The sequence below is a fragment of the Piliocolobus tephrosceles genome, chromosome 2, assembly GCF_002776525.5.
Source record: "Piliocolobus tephrosceles isolate RC106 chromosome 2, ASM277652v3, whole genome shotgun sequence".
Taxonomy (NCBI): domain Eukaryota; kingdom Metazoa; phylum Chordata; class Mammalia; order Primates; family Cercopithecidae; genus Piliocolobus; species Piliocolobus tephrosceles.
Window position 1 is genome coordinate 184,662,269 of NC_045435.1, and position 27,630 is coordinate 184,689,898.

At 40.4% G+C, this 27,630-nt stretch overlaps 1 protein-coding gene across 3 annotated transcripts in view; it reads left to right on the plus strand.

Moving 5' to 3' along the window:
- Nucleotides 1-27,630, plus strand: part of LPP (LIM domain containing preferred translocation partner in lipoma) — a 751,777-nt gene that overhangs the window by 703,520 nt on the left and 20,627 nt on the right. For all 3 annotated transcript variants that reach the window (XM_026455659.2, XM_026455658.2, XM_026455660.1), the window contains one exon: nt 15,894-16,072. In XM_026455659.2, the coding sequence (XP_026311444.1) occupies nt 15,894-16,072 (179 nt within the window). The remainder of the gene's footprint in view (nt 1-15,893; nt 16,073-27,630) is intronic.

Consider the following 27,630-nt stretch of genomic DNA (forward strand, 5'->3'; position numbering starts at 1 on the left):
TCAAGTCAAATTTCATTCTTATCTTTAAAAGTTGGCTATACAAGTACATCATATGCATGTCATTTACTTTGATCGTTGTTTACATTTTTTAGAAAAAGAAAGGAAACAGGACTTGTAGAGAAGACAGTCTGACCACAAGATCAAGAACAATAATACTAATGTAGGACCACAGAAAAGTAAATGAATTCTGCATTCATCTCAGGAGGGGCATGCAGAACAGGGAAGCAGCAGCGCCTGGAGTGCTGAGAGTTCAGTTCTGGGCCCCACATGTTGAAAGCAGCCTGGATAAACTAGAACTTGGGCAGACAAGGGTGCTTGCCAGAAATTTCTCATAAGGAATGCTGGAAGGTATCTCTTTATTCCAATAAAGAGAAGACTAAGGAAAGACAATGTTTTCAGTGCTCTTTAGGGCTGTTAAACTGAAAAGGCAACAGATTTGTCTAGAGAGGACAGAAGTACGGCCAATGGGGAAGAAGGTATTTAGGTCAAAATAAGAAAGCTTCAACAATTAGACCTACCAGTGGAAGGAAGGAACACCTTCCAAGAAGTGAGCTGTCCCTGGACATGGTATAAGCAGCCTCAGGGGCTGGAAAAACACTGACTGACTGAGATTGGTGTAGAGGGAATTTATGGATCAGACTGATTGGGGAAAATAGCCCCTAAGATTGTCCTCACTCTGACATCACTCTGTGATTCTATGTGAAGTTCTAGCTTTTTAACAGTTTCTTTGTGTAATTAAATAATTTATTGATCGAGAACTAATCATTTAAAAAACTACTGTCTTTTCTTTTTTTTTTCCTTTTTTTTTTTTTTTTTTTGAGATGGAGTCTCGCTGTCGCCCAAGCTGGAGTGCAGTGGCCAGATCTCAGCTCACTGCAAGCTCCGCCTCCCGGGTTCACACCATTCTCCTGCCTCAGCCTCCCGAGTAGCTGGGACTACAGGCGCCCGCCACCTCACCCGGCTAGTGTTTTTTTTTTTTTTTGTATTTTTTTAGTAGAGACGGGGTTTCACCGTGTTAGCCAGGATGGTCTCGATCTCCTGACCTTGTGATCCGCCCGCCTCGGCCTCCCAAAGTGCTGGGATTACAGGCTTGAGCCACCGCGCCCGGCCAAAAAACTACTGTCTTTTCACATCTAGAGATGATAAGAATAATACTTCATGCTTTTGAAGAAAAGGAATTTTATACAAATAATCCCATACCAGTGTATTACGCTTTTGCAGGGATAATCAAGAGCTTGCAAAATTTGAAACCACATTTTCCCCTGTATGGAGAAGGAAAGTCTATTTTGCATCTGTACTTTATGGCTTGGGCATTGTTATTGCTCGTATGCCCTAGAATTTTTAATAAACCTAACCAGCTTCATGAAATTACACTGCATTAACTCCACATGGCCATGTCCAAAATTTAATACTCATTCATTTATTCAAGGATTTATTCAACAAACAATCCCTACTGTGTTTCATGTGCTATTGTCAGTGCTAGAAACATCCATTTTAAAATGTTTAAATCCTAGTCTTTGAAGAGTTTCTAATCAAATATAAAAACGTTGTCTACGTGTCAATTACTATCGCTCCATACCTATTTACTCCAAAACTTAGTGTCTGAAAAGAACAATCATTTATTATTGCTTACAGTTTGGTGGGTCAGAAATTTGATAGCATCTTTGGCCAGGCGTGGTGGCTCATGACTGTAATCCTGGCACATTGGGAGGCTGAGGCAGGCAGATTACTTGAGGCCGGGAGTTCCAGACCAGCCTGGCTAACATGGCGAAACCTGTCTCTACTAAAAATACAAAAATTAGCCGGGCATGATGGCACATGCTTATAGTCCCGGCTACTCGGGAGGCTGAGGCACGAGAATCACTTGAGCCCAAGAGGCAGAGGTTGCAGTGAGCTGAGATCACGCCACTGCACTCCAGTCCGGGGGACAGAGTGAGACTCTCTCAAAAAAGACGAAAAGAAAGAAAGAAATTTGATTGCGTCTCAAGTGGGCGAGTCTGGCTTGGGGTCTTTCACGAGGTTTCTGGCGTGAGATCTCTCAAAGGCTGCTTCTCCTACACCTGGCCCAGGAGTATTTGAACAGCTAGTCTGGGACAACTTGGGCTTTTCAGGTATCTCCCTCTATCTGCATGTGGTCTCTCCAGCTTTGGGATAACCTAATTTGTTGCATGGTAACTGCCATAGTTTGAATGTGTCCTTTAAAGTTCATGTGTTGGAAACTTAATTCCCAATGCAACAGTGTTGAGAAGTGGGGTCTCATAAGAGATGATGAGGTTATGAAGGCTCTCCCCTTATGAAGAGATTGATGCCATTATTTTGGAAGTCAGTTAGTTATTCAGAGAGTAGGATGTTATCAAGTGAGTTTGACTCCCTCTTGCTCTCTTGCTCTTATCCTCTCTTGCCCTTCTGCCTTCTGCCCTGGAATAACACAGTATGAAGGCCCTCACCAGATGCTGGCACCATGATCTTGGACTTCCCACCCTCCGTTACCATGAGCCAAGTAAATTTATGTTGTTTATAAGTGACACAGTCAGTGGTATTGTATTACAGCAACACAAAGCAAACCAAGATAGCAACTGAGGATTCCAAAGGTATGTATTTCAAGAGAAAACTAATATCACATTTTAAGATTACCATTAGGAGGGCTGGGCACAGTGGCTTACTCCTGTAACCCCAGCACTCTGGGAGGCCGAGGCGAGTGGATCACCTGAGGTCAAGAGTTCGAGACCAGCCTGGCCAAACATGGTGAAACCCCATCTCTACTAAAAATACAAAAAAAATTAGTGGGCTTGGTGGCGGGCACCTGTAATCCCAGCTACTCGGGAGGCTGAGGCAGGAGAATCACTTGAACCCGGGAGGTGGAGGTTGCAGTGAGCCGAGATCGTGCCAGTGCACTACAGACTGGGCAAAAAGAGTGAGACTCCGTCTCAAAAAAAAAAAAAAGATTAGCAATAGGAGTCAGGCAGCATCACTGCTATGACATTCTCTTGGCCAGGCAGTTGCATAGGTTCTCCTAAGACCTTACCTCTTAATGGTGGACTGTTAGTATCACATTGTGAGATGCGATGTGTTTTGGTGTAGTCATCTTTGAAAATTACAACTTGCCATAGCATATGAACAGATAACACTGTACTTGGGTTCTCTGCTATGGTGCTGAGAAAGAACAGAAGAGGAGAGTGATTAATAAAAAAGGTAACATTCACACATCGTGGGCCATATAATTGGATGTATTTAACTTGCTAAGAAAATACGTTCAAGGCGGGGCAACAGCAGATGGAAAGGTGTGAAAGAACAATGAGCACAAAGTGTTTAAAAGCTTGGGTTGACAGGAACAAAGACTGAGTTGTGGGAGAGGTGACAGGCTGGGTGCCTGGGCAGGGGAGGTAGGACAGTATCCTGAAGGGCCTTGAACATCAAGTTAAAATGCTTGGCTTTGGGGAGCAGTCACTGGCTTTAGAGCACAGGCGTATAAACTGATCCTCTTTGGTAATCTCTTCCATCTACAATCTTTCTTTCCTTTGATAGTAAACATATCATCTCTGCTAAAGTTTGCTTCCTAGCTTAAACTGAACACAGACTCCAAACCAGTGAAGCACTTTAGGTTTTTTTCTTTTTCTCCCCCCCCCCTTTTTTTTTTTTTTTTTTTTTACTCACCACAAACAACTCTAGAACGGCATGCATTTGAACAAACCAAAAGTAATTTCACTCTTCTAATTTTCAGTGCTTTTTGGCTAAATGCAGAGTGAGAAATTCATACCTTTTTCAAGCAGTGTGGGTTCTTTTTCCCAATTTCTGTCATCCATCTGGTTCTCTGGAGGTCTTGGAATCCAGGAAAGTGTTAGTTCACTGTGCTGAAATCCAAAAAAGACTGCTAAACTGTGAAAGAAAATTTGCATTCCAGAGACACTGAACGAGTTAGTCCACCACCCTTTTGCAACAGCAAGGAGAAAACATCTGTATTTCCTGCCTCTTTGTCTTTAAGCAGTTATAGAATGGAAAGCCCTGTGCTCCCTGGCTGTGCCGTTCATACCTAGTTAATCTAAATCACTTTTGGCAGGGTGGGGGAGGAATCAAAACATGGATTACTTTATTTCTCCTGTCAGAAAATATTACAGCCAAGATACAGCTTAAGGGAAGCCAATTACTTCACCAGCTTCCTTTTGAGCTCCTCATGAGGTTTTAAGCTCATGAATGGGTCCCAGTGCCGGCATTTGACATGCACATCAGCAGTGCTCTATCCGGAAGGAAACCGCACACTCACAGCCATGATGTTGGCATGTCTTTACGGCCTTCCTAAGTCATGTGCTGTCTTTTGTCTTCCATTGGCAGAAGTATAATTAGAAGGCCTTGTTCTCAACAGAAGCCAAATGATTGCCAAATCTGTTCATCTGATCTCTAGAGAATTGAAGTTAGCTCATGGCCCTCTGGCTGTTCTCTTTGCCACTCCCGGGAGTTACAGGCTTAAAGTGATCCCTTTCTTTTGAAAGAGAATCAAGTTTGCTTCAAAGGAGCTTTTCTGTCATCCCCAGGAGTACAAAGAGAGACCTTCCATGACCCTAGTTGTTTGGCTCAGGCCACTTGTAGCTTACTATAATTTAGGAAGTAATTGTAATTCATAAAGCCAGGTAGATAATAAACATCTTGGCAGGGTTGAGTTTCAGGCAACTCTGAAGGGAACTAACATGTGAGTGGAATGGTATTGGGAACATTTCTAGTCTCTGCTTGCAGATCTTGATTCTAATGGATGACTCAAATTGGTTTAATTCTGATCTGAAATGTGCAGGCAGGCAGTCATTACTGTCTATACACATAGCTAAAAACATCATCGCTTAAGCACGGGTTTTAGACCTTCCCCTGGATGAGTTAGTTACCCATGGTAGACAAATACTGTAAGTAAAAAGAGCATTCTCCTAATTTCAATGTTGTGTGATTAACTTCAGATCATTTATATTCCTAGAGAAATATGTAGCACTATTTTTTTAAAAAATATATTCTTGCTGAGATAGAATAAAGAACACAAAAGTTGCGAGAGGCCTTAGATTTTAGGTTATTTAGTGTCATTTAATTTTGTATTCAACCAATACTTATTGATTGCCTGTTATGTCTTAAGCACTGCTGCAGAGGCTGCAAATGCAGTAGTGTCTTGAACAAACTAGTGTGAAGATGAACAATAAGCATGGTAGAAGCATAGTAGCAACTAAATACATGAAGTGATATCACATCGTGATAAGGACTATGAAGAAAGCAACAGGGTAAAGAAACAGAGTCTGGCTCTGGAGAGGGGGCTGCTGACATGCGTGGCGATGGATGCCATCCAAGGATGGTAATGAAGTTTGGGGTATGTCTCTGGGAGTAGATGCTGTTGGATGAATCTTTGGAGTATTCCCAAATGACTGTTCGTTCATGTACTTACTAAAATATTTACTGAGCTCCTTCTCTGTGCCCCAGGCATTGTTCTGGAATCCGAGGGCGATGCTTTGAACAAGACAAAGAACCATGCCCTATTGAAGCTTTTGTTCAGTCCTCAAATCCCTCCATTTCAAGGGACCAAAAGGCCTATTAACTTAATTCTCTTATTTTATAGCTGACAGAATTGAGGCCCAGAGAGGAAATGCTTTGTACAAAACTCACTGCTGGTGGCTGACGTTGGCAAGACTAGAATACAGCCCTTGACTTCTGCTTTATTTCTCCTTGCCACTGAGCCATACAGTCTCTGTAAACATCTGTGTCAGCAATTCTAGTTTAGTGCTGGGGTTAGTTAGCACTGTGACCCAAAGATAAGTCTTTTTCTCTATCAAGGCCTCATGTCTACTCTTAATAAAGGTAACAAAATTGAGGGTTGTCAAGATGGGGCTTCACAGGCGCAGGTTCCAGGGGCTTTGTTGGACCTTGATTACGGTTAAGTCAAGAAAATGGACCCTGCCAAGTATAACTGCCACAAATGAGACAGAGAACTCTATGAGACTTCTCATTGGCTCACAGACTTCTCTGTACACACTCTAAATGCATGGTATGTAACTACTCCATCACTCGATAGGCGTTCCAGGGATGTAAACTACATAAGATACATGGCAAGAAAAATTACCTGTTGAAAACAAAACAACAAAAACAAAATAATCTGTATTTTTCCAAACTCAATATTCAATATTCAAGGGAGTACGGGTACTTCTATGTGTGTATTTTATACTTGTCTACTTCTATCCAGTAATAAGAATGATAGAAGTTGGCTCAGTTGATGAGTCAGAGGCTGTTGAACCAAGATGTAGGGTTGATCCTTCTGTGTAACAGTAATTCTCTCCAGCGAAAAGTGCTTTATAACCATATCTTTATATCTATTTACATTCTTAAAGAGTGCTTCTCCCATTTCTTATCATATTTAATTCTCACAATTCTGGAAGATGGGTAAGGCAGAATACTTAGTATTCCATTCTACAGATGAGAACATTGACACCCATGTAGCTTATGACATTTTGTTCAAAGTGCTGTGAAATTCCAGCTACTCTGGAAATTCACTCCCTCAGTGAAACTGGTCTGAGTGTCTGTTAATAACCTCTATTTATAGGTTGCTGATACTTGGAATTATGAAAGCTGGGCATAAGGCTTCATCATGTGAGGCTTTGGATAGGATTATCTCCTCTGAGCTCTTAGCCAGAAGACCCCCATATTTATCAGCATGCAACAATCTTGTTTTGACAGCGACAAAACCCAAGTAATGTAACATACTCAGCTTAACAATTTTTCTCTGGCCATGTAAGTAATTATGTTAATTTTATCATATTCGTATTGTTAAATGGGCCTGAACACCAAAGAGAAATGCTGGTACTCCAAAAAGGACCAAGTATGGGTTGGGAGAAGAGCACTGCATAGAAACCATGTCACCTGCGTCCTGGACTTTTTCACAAAATAGTATACCACATTGGGCAAATATACCACGATAGGCAAATCAGCTTCCCTGAATGCAGTGTCCTAGTATGTAAGGTGAGACAGTTGGGCAAGATGATTCAGGGAATTTTTCAAGCTCAGCCAAACTATGTGTTTATGAAAGGCTATGGGAAATCTGCATGCTGAAGATTATTAACTGCATTCTGAATAATTGCTTTTATATAGGATAAGGTAGAAAGATATTTGAGAACCTTGTTAATTGGAGAACAGTATGAAGTAGAAGAATGAGCCTTTCTCTTTGTACTTTAGAAAACATAGGTTCAAATCCTGGCTGCATTTACAGCTGTGTGGCATGTAATGGGGAAAAGAATTCTGCCGTTCCACCTCCCATACCAGAGTGCCCTGGAAATTAGATGGGTTCCTGTTTGTGTACGTTTAGTAAACTTAAAGGATTGTACAAATCAAAGTGTCAGTTATTTTTGGTGTATAAAGGAATGTCAATTACTTTTATGAAGAATTAAGAAATGTATGGAATTGGGGTATAATCAGGTTTATATAGAAGAGCTTTTTCACAAAATTCCCAGAAAAGCAGGGGAAAGTCACTTAGAAATCTAGAAGCCCATTTTATGTTACGACATTATCCAATTATCCCAGAGTATCATATGTACAATTCCTTAGAGAATCCATTTGTTAAAAGGACAGATACAAAATTTAGGAGAATTAATGGTGAAGGGAAAAAATTATAGAAATACAGTGCTTCAATGTGATAGTTACATTAAATGATCAAAGAATGACAAGTTAATTGAATAAATGTCTTAGCCCCTTCAAATTTATATAGGGAATTTATAAAACTAACATTTATTATATAGTCAGGACTGGGTTCTTACTTTGATAATATGTGAACTCATTTAAACGTCACAACACTGCAATGTAGACACTTTAGTCTGCAGAAACCAAAGGCCAGAAAGGTCAAGAAAATCGCCTAGCTTTTCAAACCCAGATCACCTTTTTACTAATGTTTCACTAGTTATCTTACTGTAATATGGCAGACCTTCTTTGAGGTCTAAGTTAATAAATCTTCACCTGACTTATGTTGTAAAGGCAAAATCTATCATTTGACTTGTCTCAGAAGGAAAGGAACTCAATTCTTTTCTTTCTCTCTCACCATAGTCTTAGTCTTCTCAGATGTGACTGAGGTGTGACCCAAGCCGTTAGCTCTCACTCCCCTTCCCCCTGCCCCACATTTTTCAAGGATCAGAAGACATTCAAGAGAAGTGTTTTGGAAGACCCATCATGCCACATGGGTTACACATTTGAAAGTAAAATACTACCTCTCTGGGCATTAAGGTATAAATAAACTAAATGTTCTATAATTGAGATTTTCTTTTCTGATTTACTAAAGCTCAGATCACAATCCTAACCCTAGTGCTTAAGAATAAAAAACAGGGCATAATTTACTTTGTAAAGGATGTGATTTCTAGCTCATGGCAAAATTTAATAGAACGGCCTCATTGCCATGATCTTTTTGTTCTTTCCGTTGGCTTTTTCCTTACGGCTTTAGGGCATATTTCTTAATTTTAAAGCCAGTGTATGTAGTCCAAATAAAAACAGAAAATTTTATAAGAAAATTGTTTTTCTAAATTCTTTTTAATAGTAACACATAGGTTTTGTCTGTGCTAGTTAAAACATGGATGTTCGACCGGGCACGGTGGCTCATGCCTGTAATCCCAGCACTTTGGGAGGCCGAGGCGGGCAGATCACCTGAGGTCAGGAGTTCAAGACCAGCCTGACCAACATGGTGAAACCCTGTCTCTATTAAAAATAAAAAATTAGCTGGGTGTGGTGGCACGTGTCTGTAGTCCCAGCTACTCAAGAGGCTGAGGCAGGAGAATCACTTGAACCCGGGAGGCAGAGGTTGCAGTGAGCTGAGATCACGCCACTGCACTCCAGCCCAGGTGACAAAGTGAGACTCTGTCTTAAAAAAAAAAAAAATGGATGTTCATGTCTGGCAATATTGAGTTCCCCTTCACCAGTGCTGTTTAGTACACAGATTTTGTTACAATATTCTTCCTATGCAATGAATTTGTTTCCGTGCAGGCTTATCTGCGACTCCTCTCAAAGAGTATTAGATATTAAAGACTCTTGTTATAGCACAACATTAATTCCAGAGTGGGTTAAAATAAGTTTGTTTTCAAGTGCCAAATCCAGTTCCAACTAGAATAGATTGTTAGAGTCATAGACCACCACCATACTGCCTGCTCTCTCACCATTCATAAGTAATTACTCTCTTCTCTGCATTCCCATCATTCATTACTTGTGCCTCAATGATAGCAATTTGTCATGCCCTTTGCCTCGAATCGGTTATTAATAGTTGTGTCCACCTCTCTCACTGCATTGGGAACCTTTGAGGGCAGGGATGGCGTCTTTGTCTTCCGTTTCTTCCTCTGTACCTGCCAGGCTGTTGAACGCTTTGTTCTACTCTTTCGGCTTTCTGCAATGTTAGAATCAGTGCGGAGGCAGCTCTGCTCTTTAGAGAGGCTTGTGAGAAGTTTGTTTAAAGAGATAGTTTATAAGAAAGCTGAGGCAATACATGCAAAAAGTTGTGCTCCAAAAGATTAACAAAAAAAAAAGTTGAAATTCTTTTACTGAATTTTCAGTTATGTGTTTCATAGCTGTCATTTTCAGGGGTAGGGGACTGTGTCATGACATCCAAAAAATATAGTTTAGAGATTTGATGCTATATATGACATTGTTTCCAAACTTTTCCTATCTAGCAGGAAAACCTTCATCTGTGAAAGAGGAATTTTGATTCTAATTGAAAAATCACAGTCATGGGGTGGGATGCTATTAAGCTTAAGATTAGTATTTTCAGTCTGTTTCAAAACACACATTACATACAGATACAAATATCGACTTAGATTAAGATAGAGGCAAAGGACATTAGAAAGAGCAAGAGAAATGTTAACAAAAAGTGCATGTCTCACAGGAAGGCAGAGCCGTTGGAAGGTTATCTAGTATACGGTCATTGGAACTACCAAGGTAAAATGATATCTTCCCCTGCAAAGGAAACCCAAAAGTACTGCCACCATTTGGGAAGCAACCTTGGTGACCAGAATCAAGGTAGAGAATAAGTTTGTATTCCATAATTAAGTTGGGCAATAGCAGTACTTTGAGTTCATATAATGGCACTGGCATTTCAAGAGAAATTGGCTGAGTCCTAGCCCTGCTCCTTCTTGACTGTACCACACTGCCATTCTGTTGGGAACACCTACACTCGAGCTGCACTTCCCAACCTTTCTCACATCCCAGTTCATGTGGAAAATGATGACATTCATTCAGCACACTGGAGTAAGTGGATGAGATCTCTCCTGTCCCAAGGTAACCACTCAGGAACTCTGGACACCTCTGGTCCCTCCGAACCCTCCCAAATATGGTGCACCCAGAACCCACTTGAAGCACACTGTGTGTTAACCTGCCAGTTGAGAAGCTCTAGGCTAGAGAATTGTTTTGCAGGATTAAATAGAAAAAAAACAAAACAAAACTTATTTTATATAAAGTACTTACTTAGAGTTTATTAATTCATTAACTAACTGATGGTTGTGGAACATTAATTTTATGCAAGCATACTGTTGTAGATGTTTGGGATCCAATGACAAGTTTTCTCTTATCCTGTAGGAGTTTAGGAGACAAACTGTCTTAAGATCTTAACATGTTTTATCTATTTATTTGCATGTAACTTGCAGATAGTAAGCCTGAATGCCTTCTTTCTATTTGAAATACAGAAAATACAGAGTGTGTCTACTGATATACAGATTCCATATAATGTCATGTAGCAGACAGAGAGTCTCCACTGGACAGAGAATTAGGAGACCTGTATTGTAACTCCCAATGTGTCACTAGCTGTGTTCCCTATCTTGAATCCAGCAGTTGGACTAGAATCATGGTTTTTCAGATAGTACAGGGTCCATCTCTTCATGCCCTTCAGCCAGAAGTGATTTTGGGCTCTTTAGTATGTGCTTTTTTTGATAAATTGCTTCCCTGAAGAAAGGATTATGGGTGAATGGCCAAGTAAAAGGAGTTGAAAACTCCTCGGCTAGTGTAATTGCTGAAGACTTTTCAAGACTGAATGTCTTCTAACTCTCTCTTTTTTCTTTTTGTTCTTATCTCAACAAGACCTAAACTATCTAGATCATGAGATGTCACTCCTTATCTTTCCAAGAATCTTTCCTGTTTCACGATACTGTTTTTGTACCTAAAAAAGGTAAAGATAAATATAAGATCAGATTTTAATTTTATAAAATGAAATTGTTAACATTTTCAAATGGCAGTAGTCACTTTAGAGTTTTCTGAATCTTCAATTACTTATGTAAATGAAGACTATATATCTTGATTTTAAATACTCAAAATTAAACACTTACGTATACCTATGTAATAGGTAAATAACGGTAATATTCTTATTCTTTATCATCTCATTAGTAGTTCATGTTTATGTTACCTATATGCTTCATTTATAGTCATACGATTCTTTAGCTCTTCTGCCTGTGAGTTACAAGTTATTTACACAATATCCAAGGATAGGAAAAAAATACTACCCCATTGTATCTCTGACTTAAAAACAGTTGCATTTGGGAGTTTTCTGTACAAAGTTGATTGATTTGTGATTTAATTTTTAGTTTCACTGAGTTTTTTGTTTTTAGTCACAATTGTATTGCCAACATTTCAGAAAAGTTTATAAGCTGTGACTTTTAGCAACAGAATTTGCTTTTTTCTGCCACTCTTACATCTTTTCACCTTAACCATACTTTCATTGGAGTAGCCTAAAACATTTTTTATGGGAAAAAAATCCTCAAACAGTACCTGCTGCAAAATGAATAAAATTTGCATTCTTCATTCAGCTTTGGCCAAAGGCCTTCCACAGCTGATTACCAATTACTTACTGTGTGTCACAGACTTTGTAGTCCCTGGGCAAGGATGCTTCCTATCGTGGATACTGTAGATAGAGTGTACAATAGGAATAGGAAGTATAAGAAGTATGGGGACTTCCTATACTTTCCCACAGGTGTTGATTGCAAGGACACTTCTTGATAACTAACTGTGTGCAAATCTGTTTCAGAACTTGTTTCCTAGGAAACACAACCTCAGACTATGGCTTCATGGGAGGAGGGAGGAGTGATGGCAGTTTAGTCATAGAGGTTGACATAAACCACTAAATCAAGTACATTGTGTTCAGTGTCATAGGGGAAGCATAATACAATCCTATGGGAGTGGAAGAAGTTACTTATTTTGCTTGGAATACAACAGAAAAAGATTTAGGAAAGATTTTTCAGAAGAGGTGACATTTGAGTTAGTTTCACTTTGAAGAATGAGTAGGCATTCTCTAAGCAAAGTAGGGTATAAGATAGTCTGGGCTTGTAAAAGAATGTTGCTTATTAAAGATGTAGCAGAAAGCTCAGTGTGGCAGCTGGGAGGAGGAGTCCATGGGACAGCGATGGAGCTGGATCAGGAGTCCAGTCACAAAGCACACTACTGATATTGAAGGTTCCTAAACTAACTGGAAAGAGCACTTTCAGCTATCAATCCTGGCAACCCTACTAGACAAAAAAAAAAAAAAAGTGATTTGAATAGGCATATTTAGAGACGTCCCTCTTTCACTTATTTGCTTACTTTCTTTTTTTTCAAAACTGTTTTGTCAACCATTTCATGTTAACTTAGTTGAGATGAACCCAATATTTGCATGTCTGGCTTTAAAATAATCATCTAAACACAAAAATATACCTCTATGGTGCTTACAATGTTACCATTAGCAATTTCTAGAATTATCAGTGGAGGTGCATAGTAAAGGTAATATAGTCCGTGTTTCTAGCAAATGAATGCCCCTTTCAAACCTCTGATAAGGGGTTATCCAGTTGTTTTTGTATATTTCTGGTGATGTAAACATGTACCTTTTTCTATTGTTGTTAATACTGATTTATTACAGATTAATAAAATTACAGTTTGAATTAATCATTTTTCAAATGAGAAAACTGAGATCGAAGGAAGAAATTATTTACCCAATGTCATACAGTAGATTTTGACAAAGTCAGAAGGATAATTCACATTCTTCACCTAGCAGCTTTCCTTTTTCATGGCCATGTAATGAATTCCTTAGCTCCCTCTCTGAATTATTAGGAGTCAGGTAACTGGGGTACCAGTCCCACCTCTGCATCTCATGGTCTCCACAACTCAAGTCCAGCAGATCCATTCTCAAAGTCTATCTGCTCACCTGTGGAAAGAGAGCCTAGACTAAGGGAACTCCCAGACCCTTCCCCCCTGATGCTGTGAGTTTTTCCTTTCTCAAAGGCTGCTAGTGGACCCCACTGGAGACTGAAAGGGGAAGATTGCAGTAAAAGGTGCAGACTGGTGAAGGATAACATGTCCTTCTACATCATTCACTAGCCTAGGATGCCAGTCAACTGCATTCTTGGAACTTTTATTTTCCAATTTGAGGGCATTTTGCAATAGGCTGATTTTAATCACATTTTATACTTTTTTTCCTTTGTTGCAGAAATGTTTGTATTACCTGTTCTTTGAATGCAGCATCTGTAGACCACAAGGTCTTTCCATAGGAACTAAGCCTGTTATATTGCTGCTAGGTTTGAGTAAATGAGCTGAATCTTGCAGCCAAGCCTCAGTGCAAACAAAAACATTTTCTGGTCAAAGATTTCCTGGTTATTCCTCTCCATTACAGGGCTGACTTAAAAAAAAAAAAGGTAAAAACCCACAGAGGAGCAAAACATAAGTCCTAGGAAGACAATTTCCAGCCACATTAGCTCAGATTGTCAGGGTAGAAAAGAAACAGGCCCTCATTCTTCAAACCATCATCATCTCCAGACTCTTACCCTGTGCTCTTCTGCTATTTTAATTTCACCACTTCAAAATGGGAAAAACAAATAGGTTAATAGTTTCCATGCGTTCAGACTATGACCAGAGGCATACGAAGCAATTTCAGAACCTCAGGCAACCACAGCTTTGAGGGAAGGATGATGATGGATTTACCAATTCATCTTAGGATGGATTCCAAAGTTAAGGGAGTCAGGCCAGCACTGTGCTGCCAGAGTGGGATATAAACAATATTCCTTCGTTCATTCTTTTTGCACACATTCATCTCAGGCTTATTTCTATTTCAGACAGTATACTGGGTGCATTATAGGACGTAGAAATACATTCTTAAGACATAGTCTCTGCCCCTAATGAAATTAAAGTCTGGTAGAGGAAATAGACATATGCATAAATAATTTAAATAAAGTGCACACTTAAAGTATTGTAAGCAAAGCAAATAAAGTGCTCAGGAATGGGAAAGAAAGGAGCAATTCATTCCAAGTGGGACCACTGAGGAAGGCTTCCCTGGGTACAGGCTAGAAGGTACAGGCCTTCTAGCCTGTACCTTGAAAGGTCAAAATGGCAAATTGCAATACATCTAGGCATTAGCCAAGGCACAGAAGTATGGGAGTTTCACATAAGTTTGAACAAGAGTGAGTAGTCTGGGATGTTATGAGAAGCTGAGCCTAGAAAGGAGGGTGGGATACCATGTAAAGAATGAGCTCTTTTGACATTGTGGAGCCATTAAGATTTTGTTATCCAGAAAGGTACTTGTACTTGACCACATCTGTGTTTGGAAAGAAAACTGGAAGTCATTGGAGACAGGAGCAAGAAGAGTATTATAAGAATAGAGATGCAAACAAAGATGCCAAATGAGAGGTCATTGCTATAGGTTAGACGTAAGGACACTAGTTACCTACATACAGACACTTCTTACTTCATAGCCATTTAAATATCCTCATGGTAAAAAAGCAGTTACCCCTGAATTTCCACATCCTATTCAGTTCTGCTTCTTTCTAATAAGATCCACATCCCGGTTTATTCCTGATTGTAAACTCAATGAGTTAGTCCAGATACCTCAGTTGGAATATAGTATTTTACATGTGAAACGTGGTTGTTTGGTAAGAGATGGGATTAAAGGGGAGGATGGAAAGTTAACAGCCGATCTTTCTGTGACCTTACTCACTAAGTGGTGTCCCTTTTAAGGGGTGCTGTATATTTTTAAAGCTTAGCATATTTTTAAGGCCAGATAAATGAGTTTCTTAATTCACTTTTTTAAACCAGCTCCCTTGTACATTCAACATTTCTATCAAGAGTTTACAAACTCTAAACTTGGAGATGGTGTGTAAATCAAAGTTTTAAATGATCAGAAGCCTAATTGGTTATGCTGAGTTCTGATTTGGGTTCTGCATCTAGCATGCTCTGTCTCAGTTATCTGACAGACTATTCTGTAAAAAGTAGGGGTCTTAGCGATCACACTATGGTCTAAGTGGTCGCACTATGTCTTTGATAATGAATCAAGTTTTAGAAGTAATAGTGAAGCATTCTTCAATTGGAGAACCCAAGTGGTATAGTTCAAAGGTCAACAGACTATGCCCATGGGTCAAATCCAGCCCACTGTCTGTTTTTGTTTTTGTTTTTTTGTAAATAAAGTATTACTAGAACACAAGCATGCCCATGTGTTTACATGCTATCTATGACTGCTTTCCAGCTATAATAGCAGAATTCAGTTGTTACAACAAAGTCAGAAATATTTACTATATGGGACTTTAGAGAAAAGTTTGCCATCACCTTTGCTATAGGAAACAAAGAAAGGAACAAGGATAGAAGTCAGAAAACACATGTTCTCAGTTCTGGACTTGCCACCTACTACCTGAATGATACTAGAAAAGCCATCTGACCCATCTAATTGTGTTTCCTTCTCTCTGTAACACACTTCTTTGGCCAGTTTGTTAGTTAATTGGTTGATAACACTTGTTTTATATTTTTAAGGACTGTATTAAAGCTGTAGATGTGATTTGTAAATGGTGATAAATGCCTTCCTTAGAGTAGTGTGATAAGGACCTGAGACAATCTGTTTTGTAAAGAGGCTTGTCATGCAGTATGGACTCCCTTCTGTCCCAGTCTAATGTTGTTTCTGTTTCCTTCCCCAGAATACTCTGGAGCAGTGCAATGTGTGTTCCAAGCCCATCATGGAGCGGATTCTCCGAGCCACCGGGAAGGCCTATCATCCTCACTGTTTCACCTGCGTGATGTGCCACCGCAGCCTGGATGGGATCCCATTCACTGTGGATGCTGGCGGGCTCATTCATTGCATTGAGGACTTCCACAAGTAGGCAACCTACTCTCTCGTCGCCACCCGGCTAGTCCTTTTGGTGTCTGTTCTTACTGCCCGGCATCTGGGCATACATTCTTCTCTCTCAGAACTACAGAATTTCAGGATTTAGTGAGGACTTTAAAAGAGCTTATTGATCCCCTCATCCAATGCAGGAATTAGTATCCGACGATCCATGCAGTCATCCAGCCTGGTCTCTATGTCAGGGCTTCCCCAGAGCTTGTCCATTGCATCTCTGGGTAACTCTAATGATGAAAAAGCTGGCTCAGCTATAGTGTGTATGTATTAGAAAGAAACAGGATCCTGGCCTAAATATGAACAAAATGTGTGACATTTGGCAATTGCTCAACTTATTTGAGCTCTTCAATTTGGTCATTAGACCAAACCCTCTGTAAAGCTCTCTCAGCTGTGACAACCCAGAGTTTTCTCAAGAGCTAATCTCTACATCCCTGCCACTCTACTGATAGGAAGTTATGGTGGACAGACACAGAGAACCATTCAGTTCTTTGACTAATGCAAGCCTCTCACATGTTCAGAGGCAGTTTCATCCGTTGTCAACATATTCACGCCATTCCCCAGCCTTTTCTTCCACCCAAGTCTTCTCTTTCTCAAGTTATTTTTTAATAGAATTAATGAATGCAAATTGTGTGCTCTTTTGAGGAGGATTAAAAAATGATGCCTCAAGATCAAGGCCAGTTACTCATGGGCCCAAAATAATCTGTTCCCCACTACTACCTTTCTCTCATTTGTAGGTCCTTCTTTCCTGTATTACAGCTGGGGTCTTTATGAAAATTAAGAAGTTTATATAGTTTTGTATTTTGCTTATTTTTATTTGGCCAGTTTGTTAATTGGTTGATAACATTTGTCTTATATATATGTATTTATATATAAAACAATATATGTTTTTATATTATATATATTTATATATAAAAATATATTTTATATATATATATATATATATATTTTTTTTTTTTAAAGACGAGGTCTCACTCTGTTGCCCAGGCTGGAGTGCAGTGGTGCAATCTCGGCTCACTGCAATTCTCCTACCTCAGCCTCCCAAGGAACTGAGACCACAGGCATGCACCACCATGCCCAGGTAATCTTTGTATTTTTAGTAGAGAGGGGGTTTCACTGTGTTGGCCAGGCTGGTCTCAACTCCTGTCCTCAAGTGATCCACCTGCCTCAGCCTCCCAAAGAGCTGGGATTATAGATATGAGCTACTGTGCCCAGCAAACATTTCTTTTATATTTTTATGGTCGGTATTAAACCTATAGATATGATCTGTAAATGGTGGACTCAGGTTTCTGTATGTGTTTGCTGGGCAGTGGCTTTGAAGACAGCCTCTGAGGCTATGAAAGAGATGAAGCTTGTATTGCTCACCAGGTTGGGTATCCATTCTATGGCCTCCAAGTGTGAAGTCTTCTGAGTTAATTGTCACCACTGTGTTGATTGTCAACAACCAGGAAGCACTTACCACAAGCAGTTTAGAGACCTGAGACTAAAATTTAAAAAAGAATGTCCTAACCACTTTCCAAGTAGCAAAGAAAGTGAAAACCTCACCAAAAGACATGAGGATGAATGAATTAAAAAGTCCCAGAGGCAGAAGTTTGCAACCTGAATTAGACAAGGAAGGACTCACTTTTAAAGGGCAGTCACAGCATAAATTGTACTTCATGTTATTGATATTTTTAGCTTGTAATTACACATTAAAAAATCCCTGCATCTATTTAAGGGAAGTGAAAAGATCTCAATGGGGAGTATGTTCTGTCACTGTTTCTCTCCTTTCTTAGACTTACCCTAATCCAAGAAAGACTGATACTTATAATCAGAGCACACATGTTTCTGTGGCTAGAAAAGACTGATCTATTACACCCCTCAATTAAAGCAGGAAATCAATTTTGACAAATGTAAGTTTATATCTGTGCCATTTATCTTTCATGTCTAGGGGTAGGGAGCATAATTAGAGACTGGTGACTGGTGACATAAGTGTGTGGGTCTGAAAGCTCCCAAAAAGGCAGACTTGAGCAACTAAAAGGGGGGTAAAAAATCAAAACCCCCAGCTAACCTTTCCCACTAGTTCAATGCACGTTGAAACATAAATTAAAAAAATAATAGTAATGTTGTCTTCGTGACTTGCAGGTACGTAGAGAGAGAAGTGTTTTGATCCTTTCCCCATTTCCTAAAGGAAAATCAGAAACTGTTTTATGGAACTCCTATTTATGAGCCTTAAAATTACTAGAATACAAAGCAGCTCAAAGTCCAGCACAGACTCATCACCGAAAGACCCAGGAGAGGGCAGACAAAGGGATATTCCTCCTCCAGACAGTTTTTGGGGCCTTGTTTGTTGTCCTTTCGCGTGGGTCTCCTTCTGTGGACCTTTAGAAAATGCATGTTAATTCAGCTCAGCTCACATTTATAAAGAACCCTCTGTGTGCCAACTGCTGCATTAAATGCTGAAGGAGAGAGATACAAGGAGAGAAATTGAGCAGATATATATAGAGAAGTCGCTGTCAGCAAGGAGCTTGCCAGTAGGAGGGCAGAGAAAGTGTGCACACAGGGAGAAAGCACTGAACTCCATGAGGCAGGCACAGGTAAGGACTGGCGCTGTCCAAGTCAGATCACCTGGCTCTGCGGTCGCAATAGGCTTTGTGGAAGGAGAATATCAAGAGTGTTTTAAGTGGGAAACGAGATTCCTAGCAGAGGGAACAACTCAGGCAAAAAGCAGAGGCACAGAGTTACGAAAGGGTTCTCTGTGTTCAGGGAGATTTGCTTGGCTGTAACTGGAGCAACCTGGGAATGGAGATTACCTTGAAATACAGGAGACCCATAAGAAGGGATTTGCCTCACCTGCTTGGTCGGCCTTTTATTTGTTTGTTTGTTTATTGCTTATTTTCTTTCTTTCTTTTGAGATGGAGTCTCGCTCTTGTCACCCAGGCTGGAATGCAGTGGCACAATCTCATCTCACTGCAACCTCCGCCTCCGCTGTTCAAGCAATTCTCCTGCCTCAGCCTCCCAAGTAGCACAGGTACCCACCACCACGCCTGGCTAATGTTTGTATTTTTAGTAGAAATGAGCTTTCACCATGTTGGCCAGGCTGGTGTTGAATTCTTGACCTCAGGTGATCCACCCGCCTCGGCGTCCCAAAGTGCTGGGATTACAGGCGTGAGCCACCGCGCCTGGCCTTAGTCTGTGCTTTAAACTAGTGCTTCCCAAACTTTAATGTGCCTATGATCCACAGAGGGATCTTGTTAAACTTTGGGTTTTAATTCCGGTCTGGAGCGGGGCCTAAGATTCTGAATTTCTGTCAAGTTCCCAGGTGCGCATGGCCTGCACTTTGTGTAGCAAGGTTCTGGAATACTGTTTTTGAGACCTTGTTAACGGGCCATCCTCTACATATACCTTTGGTCAATGTTGGCTCATGTTCTCCAGCCTGTTGGACATGCAATCTTTCACAGATGTCATTTCAGATGACCGCTGCAACCACTGCAGACTCTGTCTTCTAGAAGACTATCTCCCCCACCCTAACACACACATACACATTTTCTCATTTCACCTAAATGGTTATCTTCAAAGGCCCAACTCAATTACCATTTCCTGGAAGAAAACTCCGATCTCCACCCCTCCCTTTTTTCATGTTTGGATTTACATCTTAATCTCTACGTTTTATAGAGTTTTATAAGTCTGCTGTAGATAGCACTTACCATTGTCTGGTATAGAAATATATGTGTGTGTGTGTATACATATATGTGTTTGTGTATACATAATATATATAACTTTACGATAACCATCTTGTATCATTTTTGCAATAGGGACTTGTATATATAAATTAATAGAAATACTGCAGAAATATATAGAACTCCTTCTCAGGTCTGTACTGGAAGTCCTTGCTTATTCTTGTAATCCCAGTGAGAAAACCCAGAAAAGCAGATTTCTTTAACTGCCTGTGCGTATGGAGGCTTTATTCCCCTATCTGTGCTTTCTTACCAAGATTATTATCCTCATTCATTTAGGTATTTAATCAGCATCCAAGGCCGGGCGCGGTGGCTCAAGCCTGTAATCCCAGCACTTTGGGAGGCTGAGACGGGTGGATCACAAGGTCAGGAGATCGAGACCATCCTGGCTAACATGGTGAAACCCCGTCTCTACTAAAAAATGCAAAAAAGTAGCTGGGCGAGGTGGCGGGCACTTATAGTCCCAGCTACTTGAGAGGCTGAGGCAGGAGAATGGCGTAAACCCAGGAGGCGGAGCTTGCAGTGAGCTGAGATCCGGCCACTGCACTCCAGCCTGGGCGACAGAGCAAGACTCCGTCTCAAAAAAAAAAAAAAAAAATCAGCATCCATTTGTTGATTGCCAGAAATGTGCCGGAATACAAAATGACCAAGATCATCCCTCTCTGAGCCTTGGCTCTGTTGGCTGTAAAGTAGAAATGATAAAAATACTTCCTCATAATGTTGCTGTCAGTGGAAAATAATGTCAAGTGTGTGAAGCGCTTAACAGTGCTTGGCATATAATAAGCACTCAATAAATGGTAGCTTTAATCTTCAAAAGTGTTTTCATCAAATTTATTTTTATGGTTATTGTCCACTCGGTGAGCTAAGCCTTGAAATAGATCACCTGGGATTGTGAACCCTCCTCCAACTGCTACTGGAGGAACGCTGTGAGGGGGACTATGAGAACCACCTCTTGCCTCTTTGCTTTGGTTTTTCTCATCATGGAAATGAGGCCAATTGGTAGGAAAGAATCATTACCCAACAAGAATACAGTTTATGTCTTCCCAAAGAGTAAGAACCTTGAGATTGAACATAAAGCCCAACTAATATCTTTTTTATAGAGAAATATGACAGATTCATTTCATTAGATATAGCCCAACTTTCTTTTTTCTGTACCAGTCACAGTGATTGTTTCTGGAGACTCAGAGACAGAGCAAAGTTCTATCTTGTGGAAGCTTAGAGTTTAGTGCCCCATAAATATATCCAAACAATTGCTACCAAAATGGATAAATTCAGTGACTGAATTTTTATCTTAGAGGAGTAGATAATTCTATTTGGGGAAATTGGAGAAGGCTTATGGATACACTGATAAGGAAAACATACTTCTGCCCTCACAGAGTTTGAGGAAAGGAAATTTTGCAGTTGATGCCAGAAGCCTACTTATTTCACCACTGATGACCCAGATTTAAAAATAATCTGGTAGTCCAAAGCAATTTTTTGCCACTGAATATAAACTTCTTGTATAAAATGCCAATTATAACAACTCTGATTACTGCTGTAGTGGTACCATGATCCTTTTAACTTTTCTTTCACGGCAATCAATTGATCTGCTGCTTAATTCACATTTATTTAGATTGCAGCCATACAGATGCTTTTTGGGTGCTGCCAGGAAAATTAATATGTACATATAGACTATAATGGATATAGAAATGCTGTGAGAACCATAACGTGCTCTGCAAAGTATTAGATTACTATCATTATTTCTTTTTAAGTCTCACTACAAATAGATACATTTTTAACATCATTTATCTTAAAACAAGTACCATGAAAAAAACTGAGTCACATAGTCTGATTTTCTTTTTTAAAATCTCTTCAATTCTTATCCATGCCCATTTCAAATCATGTGTCATTTCATACCTTCATAAATACCACCTCCAATTTCCAGAAGATACAGATAGATACATGGTCTATATTTTTGGCCAATTAATCTGACATAGAAAAAAAAAGGTTAGGAAAGGGGCGGAGCAAGATGGCCAAATAGGAACAGCTCCAGTCTCTAACTCCCGGCGTGAGCGACACAGAAGACCGGTGATTTCTGCATTTTTAACGGAGGTACTGGGGTCATCTCACTGGGGAGTTCCGGACAATCGGTGCTGGACAGCTGCTGCAGCCTGACCAGCGAGAGCTGAAGCAGGGCAAGGCATTGCCTCACCTGGGAAGCGCAAGGGGGAAGGGAATCCCTTTTCCTAGCCAGGCGAACTGAGACACACAACACCTGGAAAATCGTGTAATTCCCACCCCCAATACTGCGCTTTAAGGAAACGGGCACACCAGGAGACTATATCCACACCTGGCTGGGAGGGTCCCATGGCCACGGAGCCTCCCTCATTGCTAGCACAGCAGTCTGCGGCAATCTAACCACAAGGCAGCAGCGAGGCTGGGGGAGGGGCGCCCGCCATTGCTGAGGCTGAAGTAGGTAAACAAAGCCGCTGGGAAGCTCGAACTGGGTGGAGCTCACAGCAGCTCAAGGAAACCTGCCTGTCTCTGTAGACTCCACCTCTGGGGACAGGGCACAGCTAAAAAAAAAACAACAGGGGAAGCAGCAGAGGCCTGTGCAGACCCGAACGACTCTGTCTGACAGCTTTGAAGAGAGCAGTGGATCTCCCAACACGGAGGTTGAGATCTGAGAACGGACAGACTGCCTGCTCAAGTGGGTCCCTGACCCCTGAGTAGCCTAACTGGGAGACATCCCCCACTAGGGGCAGTCTGACACCCCACACCTCGCAGGGTGGAGTATACCCCTGAGAGGAAGCTTCCAAAGTAAGAATCAGACAGGTACACGCACTGTTCAGCAATATTGTATCTTCTGCAACCTCTGCTGCTGATACCCAGGCAAACAGGGTTTGGAGTGGACCTCAAGCAATCTCCAACAGACCTACAGCTGAGAGTCCTGACTATTAGAAGGAAAACTATCAAACAGGAAGAACACCTATACCAAAACCCCAACAGTACATCACCATCATCAAAGACCAGAAGCAGATAAAACCACAAAGATGGGGAAGAAGCAGGGCAGAAAAGCTGGAAATTCAAAAAATAAGAGCACATCTCCCCCTGCAAAGGAGCGCAGCTCATCGCCAGCAACGGATCAAAGCTTGTCAGAGAATGACTTTGACGAGATGAGAGAAGAAGGCTTCAGTCCATCAAACTTCTCAGAGCTAAAGGAGGAATTGCGTACCCAGCGCAAAGAAACTAAAAATCTTGAAAAAAGAGTGGAAGAATTGATAGCTAGAATCATTAATGCAGAGAAGGTCATAAATGAAATGACAGAGATGAAAACCATGACACGAGAAATACGTGACAAATCCACAAGCTTCAGTAACCGACTTGATCAACTGGAAGAAAGAGTATCAGCAATTGAGGATCAAATGAATGAAATGAAGCGAGAAGAGAAACCAAAAGAAAAAAGACGAAAAAGAAATGAACAAAGCCTGCAAGAAGTAGGGGATTATGTAAAAAGACCAAATCTACGTCTGATTGGGGTGCCTGAAAGTGAGGGGGGAAATGGAACCAAGTTGGAAAACACTCTTCAGGATATCATCCAGGAGAACTTCCCCAACCTAGTAGGGCAGGCCAACATTCAAATTCAGGAAATACAGAGAACACCACAAAGATACTCCTCGAAAGAGCAACTCCAAGACACATAATTGCCAGATTCACCAAAGTGGAAATGAAGGAAAAAATCTTAAGGGCAGCCAGAGAGAAAGGTCGGGTTACCCACAAAGGGAAGCCCATCAGACTAACAGCAGACCTCTTGGCAGAAACTCTACAAGCCAGAAGAGAGTGGGGGCCAATATTCAACATTCTTAAAGAAAAGAATTTTAAACCCAGAATTTCATATCCAGCCAAACTAAGTTTCATCAGTGAAGGAGAAATAAAATCCTTTACAGATAAGCAAATGCTTAGAGATTTTGTCACCACCAGGCCTGCCTTACAAGAGATCCTGAAGGAAGCCCTAAACATGGAAAGGAACAACCGGTACCAGCCATTGCAAAAACATGCCAAAATGTAAAGACCATCGAGGCTAGGAAGAAACTGCATCAACTAACGAGCAAAATAACCAGTTAATATCATAATGGCAGGATCAAGTTCACACATAACAATATTAACCTTAAATGTTAATGGACTAAATGCTCCAAATAAAAGACACAGACTGGCAAACTGGATAAAGAGTCAAGACCCATCAGTCTGCTGTCTTCAGGAGACCCATCTCACATGCAGAGACATACATAGGCTCAAAATAAAGGGATGGAGGAAGATCTACCAAGCAAATGGAGAACAAAAAAAAGCAGGGGTTGCAATCCTAGTCTCTGATAAAATAGACTTTAAACCATCAAAGATCAAAAGAGACAAAGAAGGCCATTACATAATGGTAAAGGGATCGTTTCAACAGGAAGAGCTAACCATCCTAAATATATATGCACCCAATACAGCAGCACCCATCATAAAGCAAGTCCTTAGAGACTTACAAAGAGACTTAGACTCCCATACAATAATAATGGGAGACTTCAACACTCCACTGTCAACATTAGACAGATCAACGAGACAGAAAGTTAACAAGGATATCCAGGAATTGAACTCATCTCTGCACCAAGCGGACCTAATAGACATCTACAGAACTCTCCACCCCAAATCAACAGAATATACATTCTTCTCAGCACCACATCACACTTATTCCAAAATTGACCACATAATTGGAAGTAAAGCACTCCTTAGCAAATGTAAAAGAACAGAAATTATAACAAACTGTCTCTCAGACCACAGTGCAATCAAACTAGAACTCAGGACTAAGAAACTCAATCAAAACCGCTCAACTACATGGAAACTGAACAACCTGCTCCTGAATGACTACTGGGTACATAACGAAATGAAGGCAGAAATAAAGATGTTCTTTGAAACCAATGAGAACAAAGATACAACATACCAGAATCTCTGGGACACATTTAAAGCAGTGTGTAGAGGGAAATTTATAGCACTAAATGCCCACAAGAGAAAGCTGGAAAGATCTAAAATTGACACTCTAACATCACAATTAAAAGAACTGGAGAAGCAAGAGCAAACACATTCAAAAGCTAGCAGAAGGCAAGAAATAACTAAGATCAGAGCAGAACTGAAGGAGATAGAGACACAAAAAACTCTCCAAAAAATCAATGAATCCAGGAGTTGGTTTTTTGAAAAGATCAACAAAATTGACAGACCGCTAGCAAGACTAATAAAGAAGAAAAGAGAGAAGAATCAAATAGACGCAATTTAAAATGATCAAGGGGATATCACCACTGACCCCACAGAAATACAAACTACCATCAGAGAATACTATAAACACCTCTACGCAAATCAACTAGAAAATCTAGAAGAAATGGATAATTTCCTGGACACTTACTTACACTCTTCCAAGACTAAACCAGGAAGAAGTTGAATCCCTGAATAGACCAATAGCAGGCTCTGAAATTGAGGCAATAATTAATAGCCTACCAACCAAAAAAAGTCCAGGACCAGATGGATTCACAGCTGAATTCTACCAGAGGTACAAAGAGGAGCTGGTACCATTCCTTCTGAAACTATTCCAATCAATAGAAAAAGAGGGAATCCTCCCTAACTCATTTTATGAGGCCAACATCATCCTGATACCAAAGCCTGGCAGAGACACAACACAAAAAGAAAATTTTAGACCAATATCCCTGATGAACATCGATGCAAAAATCCTCAATAAAATACTGGCAAACCAGATTCAGCAGCACATCAAAAAGCTTATCCACCATGATCAAGTGGGCTTCATCCCTGGGATGCAAGGCTGGTTCAACATTCGCAAATCAATAAACGTAATCCAGCATATAAACAGAACCAAAGACAAGAACCACATGATTATCTCAATAGATGCAGAAAAGGCTTTTGACAAAATTCAACAGCCCTTCATGCTAAAAACACTCAAGAAATTCGGTATTGATGGAATGTACCTCAAAATAATAAGAGCTATTTATGACAAACCCACAGCCAATATCATACTGAATGGGCAAAAACTGGAAAAATTCCCTTTGAAAACTGGCACAAGACAGGGATGCCCTCTCTCACCACTCCTATTCAACATAGTGTTGGAAGTTCTGGCTAGGGCAATCAGGCAAGAGAAAGAAATCAAGGGTATTCAGTTAGGAAAAGAAGAAGTCAAATTGTCCCTGTTTGCAGATGACATGATTGTATATTTAGAAAACCCCATCGTCTCAGCCCAAAATCTTCTTAAGCTGATAAGCAACTTCAGCAAAGTCTCAGGATACAAAATTAATGTGCAAAAATCACAAGCATTCTTATACACCAGTAACAGACAAACAGAGAGCCAAATCATGAATGAACTTCCATTCACAATTGCTTCAGAGAGAATAAAATACCTAGGAATCCAACTTACAAGGGATGTAAAGGACCTCTTCAGGGAGAACTACAAACCACTGCTCAGTGAAATAAAAGAGGACACTAACAAATGGAAGAACATACCATGCTCATGGATAGGAAGAATCAATATCGTGAAAATGGCCATACTGCCCAAAGTTATTTACAGATTCAATGCCATCCCCATCAAGCTAGCAATGAGTTTCTTCACAGAATTGGAAAAAACGGCTTTAAAGTTCATATGGAACCAAAAAAGAGCCCACATTGCCAAGACAATCCTAAGTCAAAAGAACAAAGCTGGAGGCATCACGCTACCTGACTTCAAACTATGCTACAAGGCTACAGTAACCAAAAGAGCATGGTACTGGTACCAAAACAGAGATATAGACCAATGGAACAGAACAGAGTTCTCAGAAATAATACCACACATCTACAGCCATCTGATCTTTGACAAACCTGAGAGAAACAAGAAATGGGGAAAGGACTCCCTATTTAATAAATGGTGCTGGGAAAATTGGCTAGCCATAAGTAGAAAGCTGAAACTGGATCCATTCCTTACTCCTTATACGAAAATTAATTCAAGATGGATTAGAGACTTAAATGTTAGACCTAATACCATAAAAACCCTAGAAGAAAACCTAGGTGGTACCATTCAGGACATAGGCATGGGCAAGGACTTCATGTCTAAAACACCAAAAGCAATGGCAGCAAAAGCCAAAATTGACAAATGGGATATGATTACACTAAAGAGCTTCTGCACAGCAAAAGAAACTACCATCAGAGTGAACAGGCAACCTACAGAATGGGAGAAAATTTTTGCAATCTACTCATCTGACAAAGGGCTAATATCCAGAATCTACAAAGAACTCAAACAAATTTACAAGAAAAAAACAAACAACCCCATCAAAAAGTGGGCAAAGGATATGAACAGACATTTCTCAAAAGAAGACATTCATACAGCCAACAGACACATGAAAAAATGCTCATCATCACTGGCCATCAGAGAAATGCAAATCAAAACCACAATGAGATACCATCTCACACCAGTTAGAATGGCAGTCATTCAAAAGTCAGGAAACAACAGGTCCTGGAGAGGATGTGGAGAAATAGGAACACTTTTACACTGTTGGTGGGATTGTAAACTAGTTCAACCATTATGGAAAACAGTATGGCGATTCCTCAAGGATCTATACCTAGATGTACCATATGACCCAGCCATCCCACTGGGTATATACCCAAAGGATTATAAATCATGCTGCTATAAAGACACATGCACACGTATGTTTATTGCGGCACTATTCACAATATCAAAGTCCTGGAATCAACCCAAATGCCAATCTGTGACAGACTGGATTAAGAAAATGTGGCACATATACACCATGGAATATTATGCAGCCATAAAAAAGGACG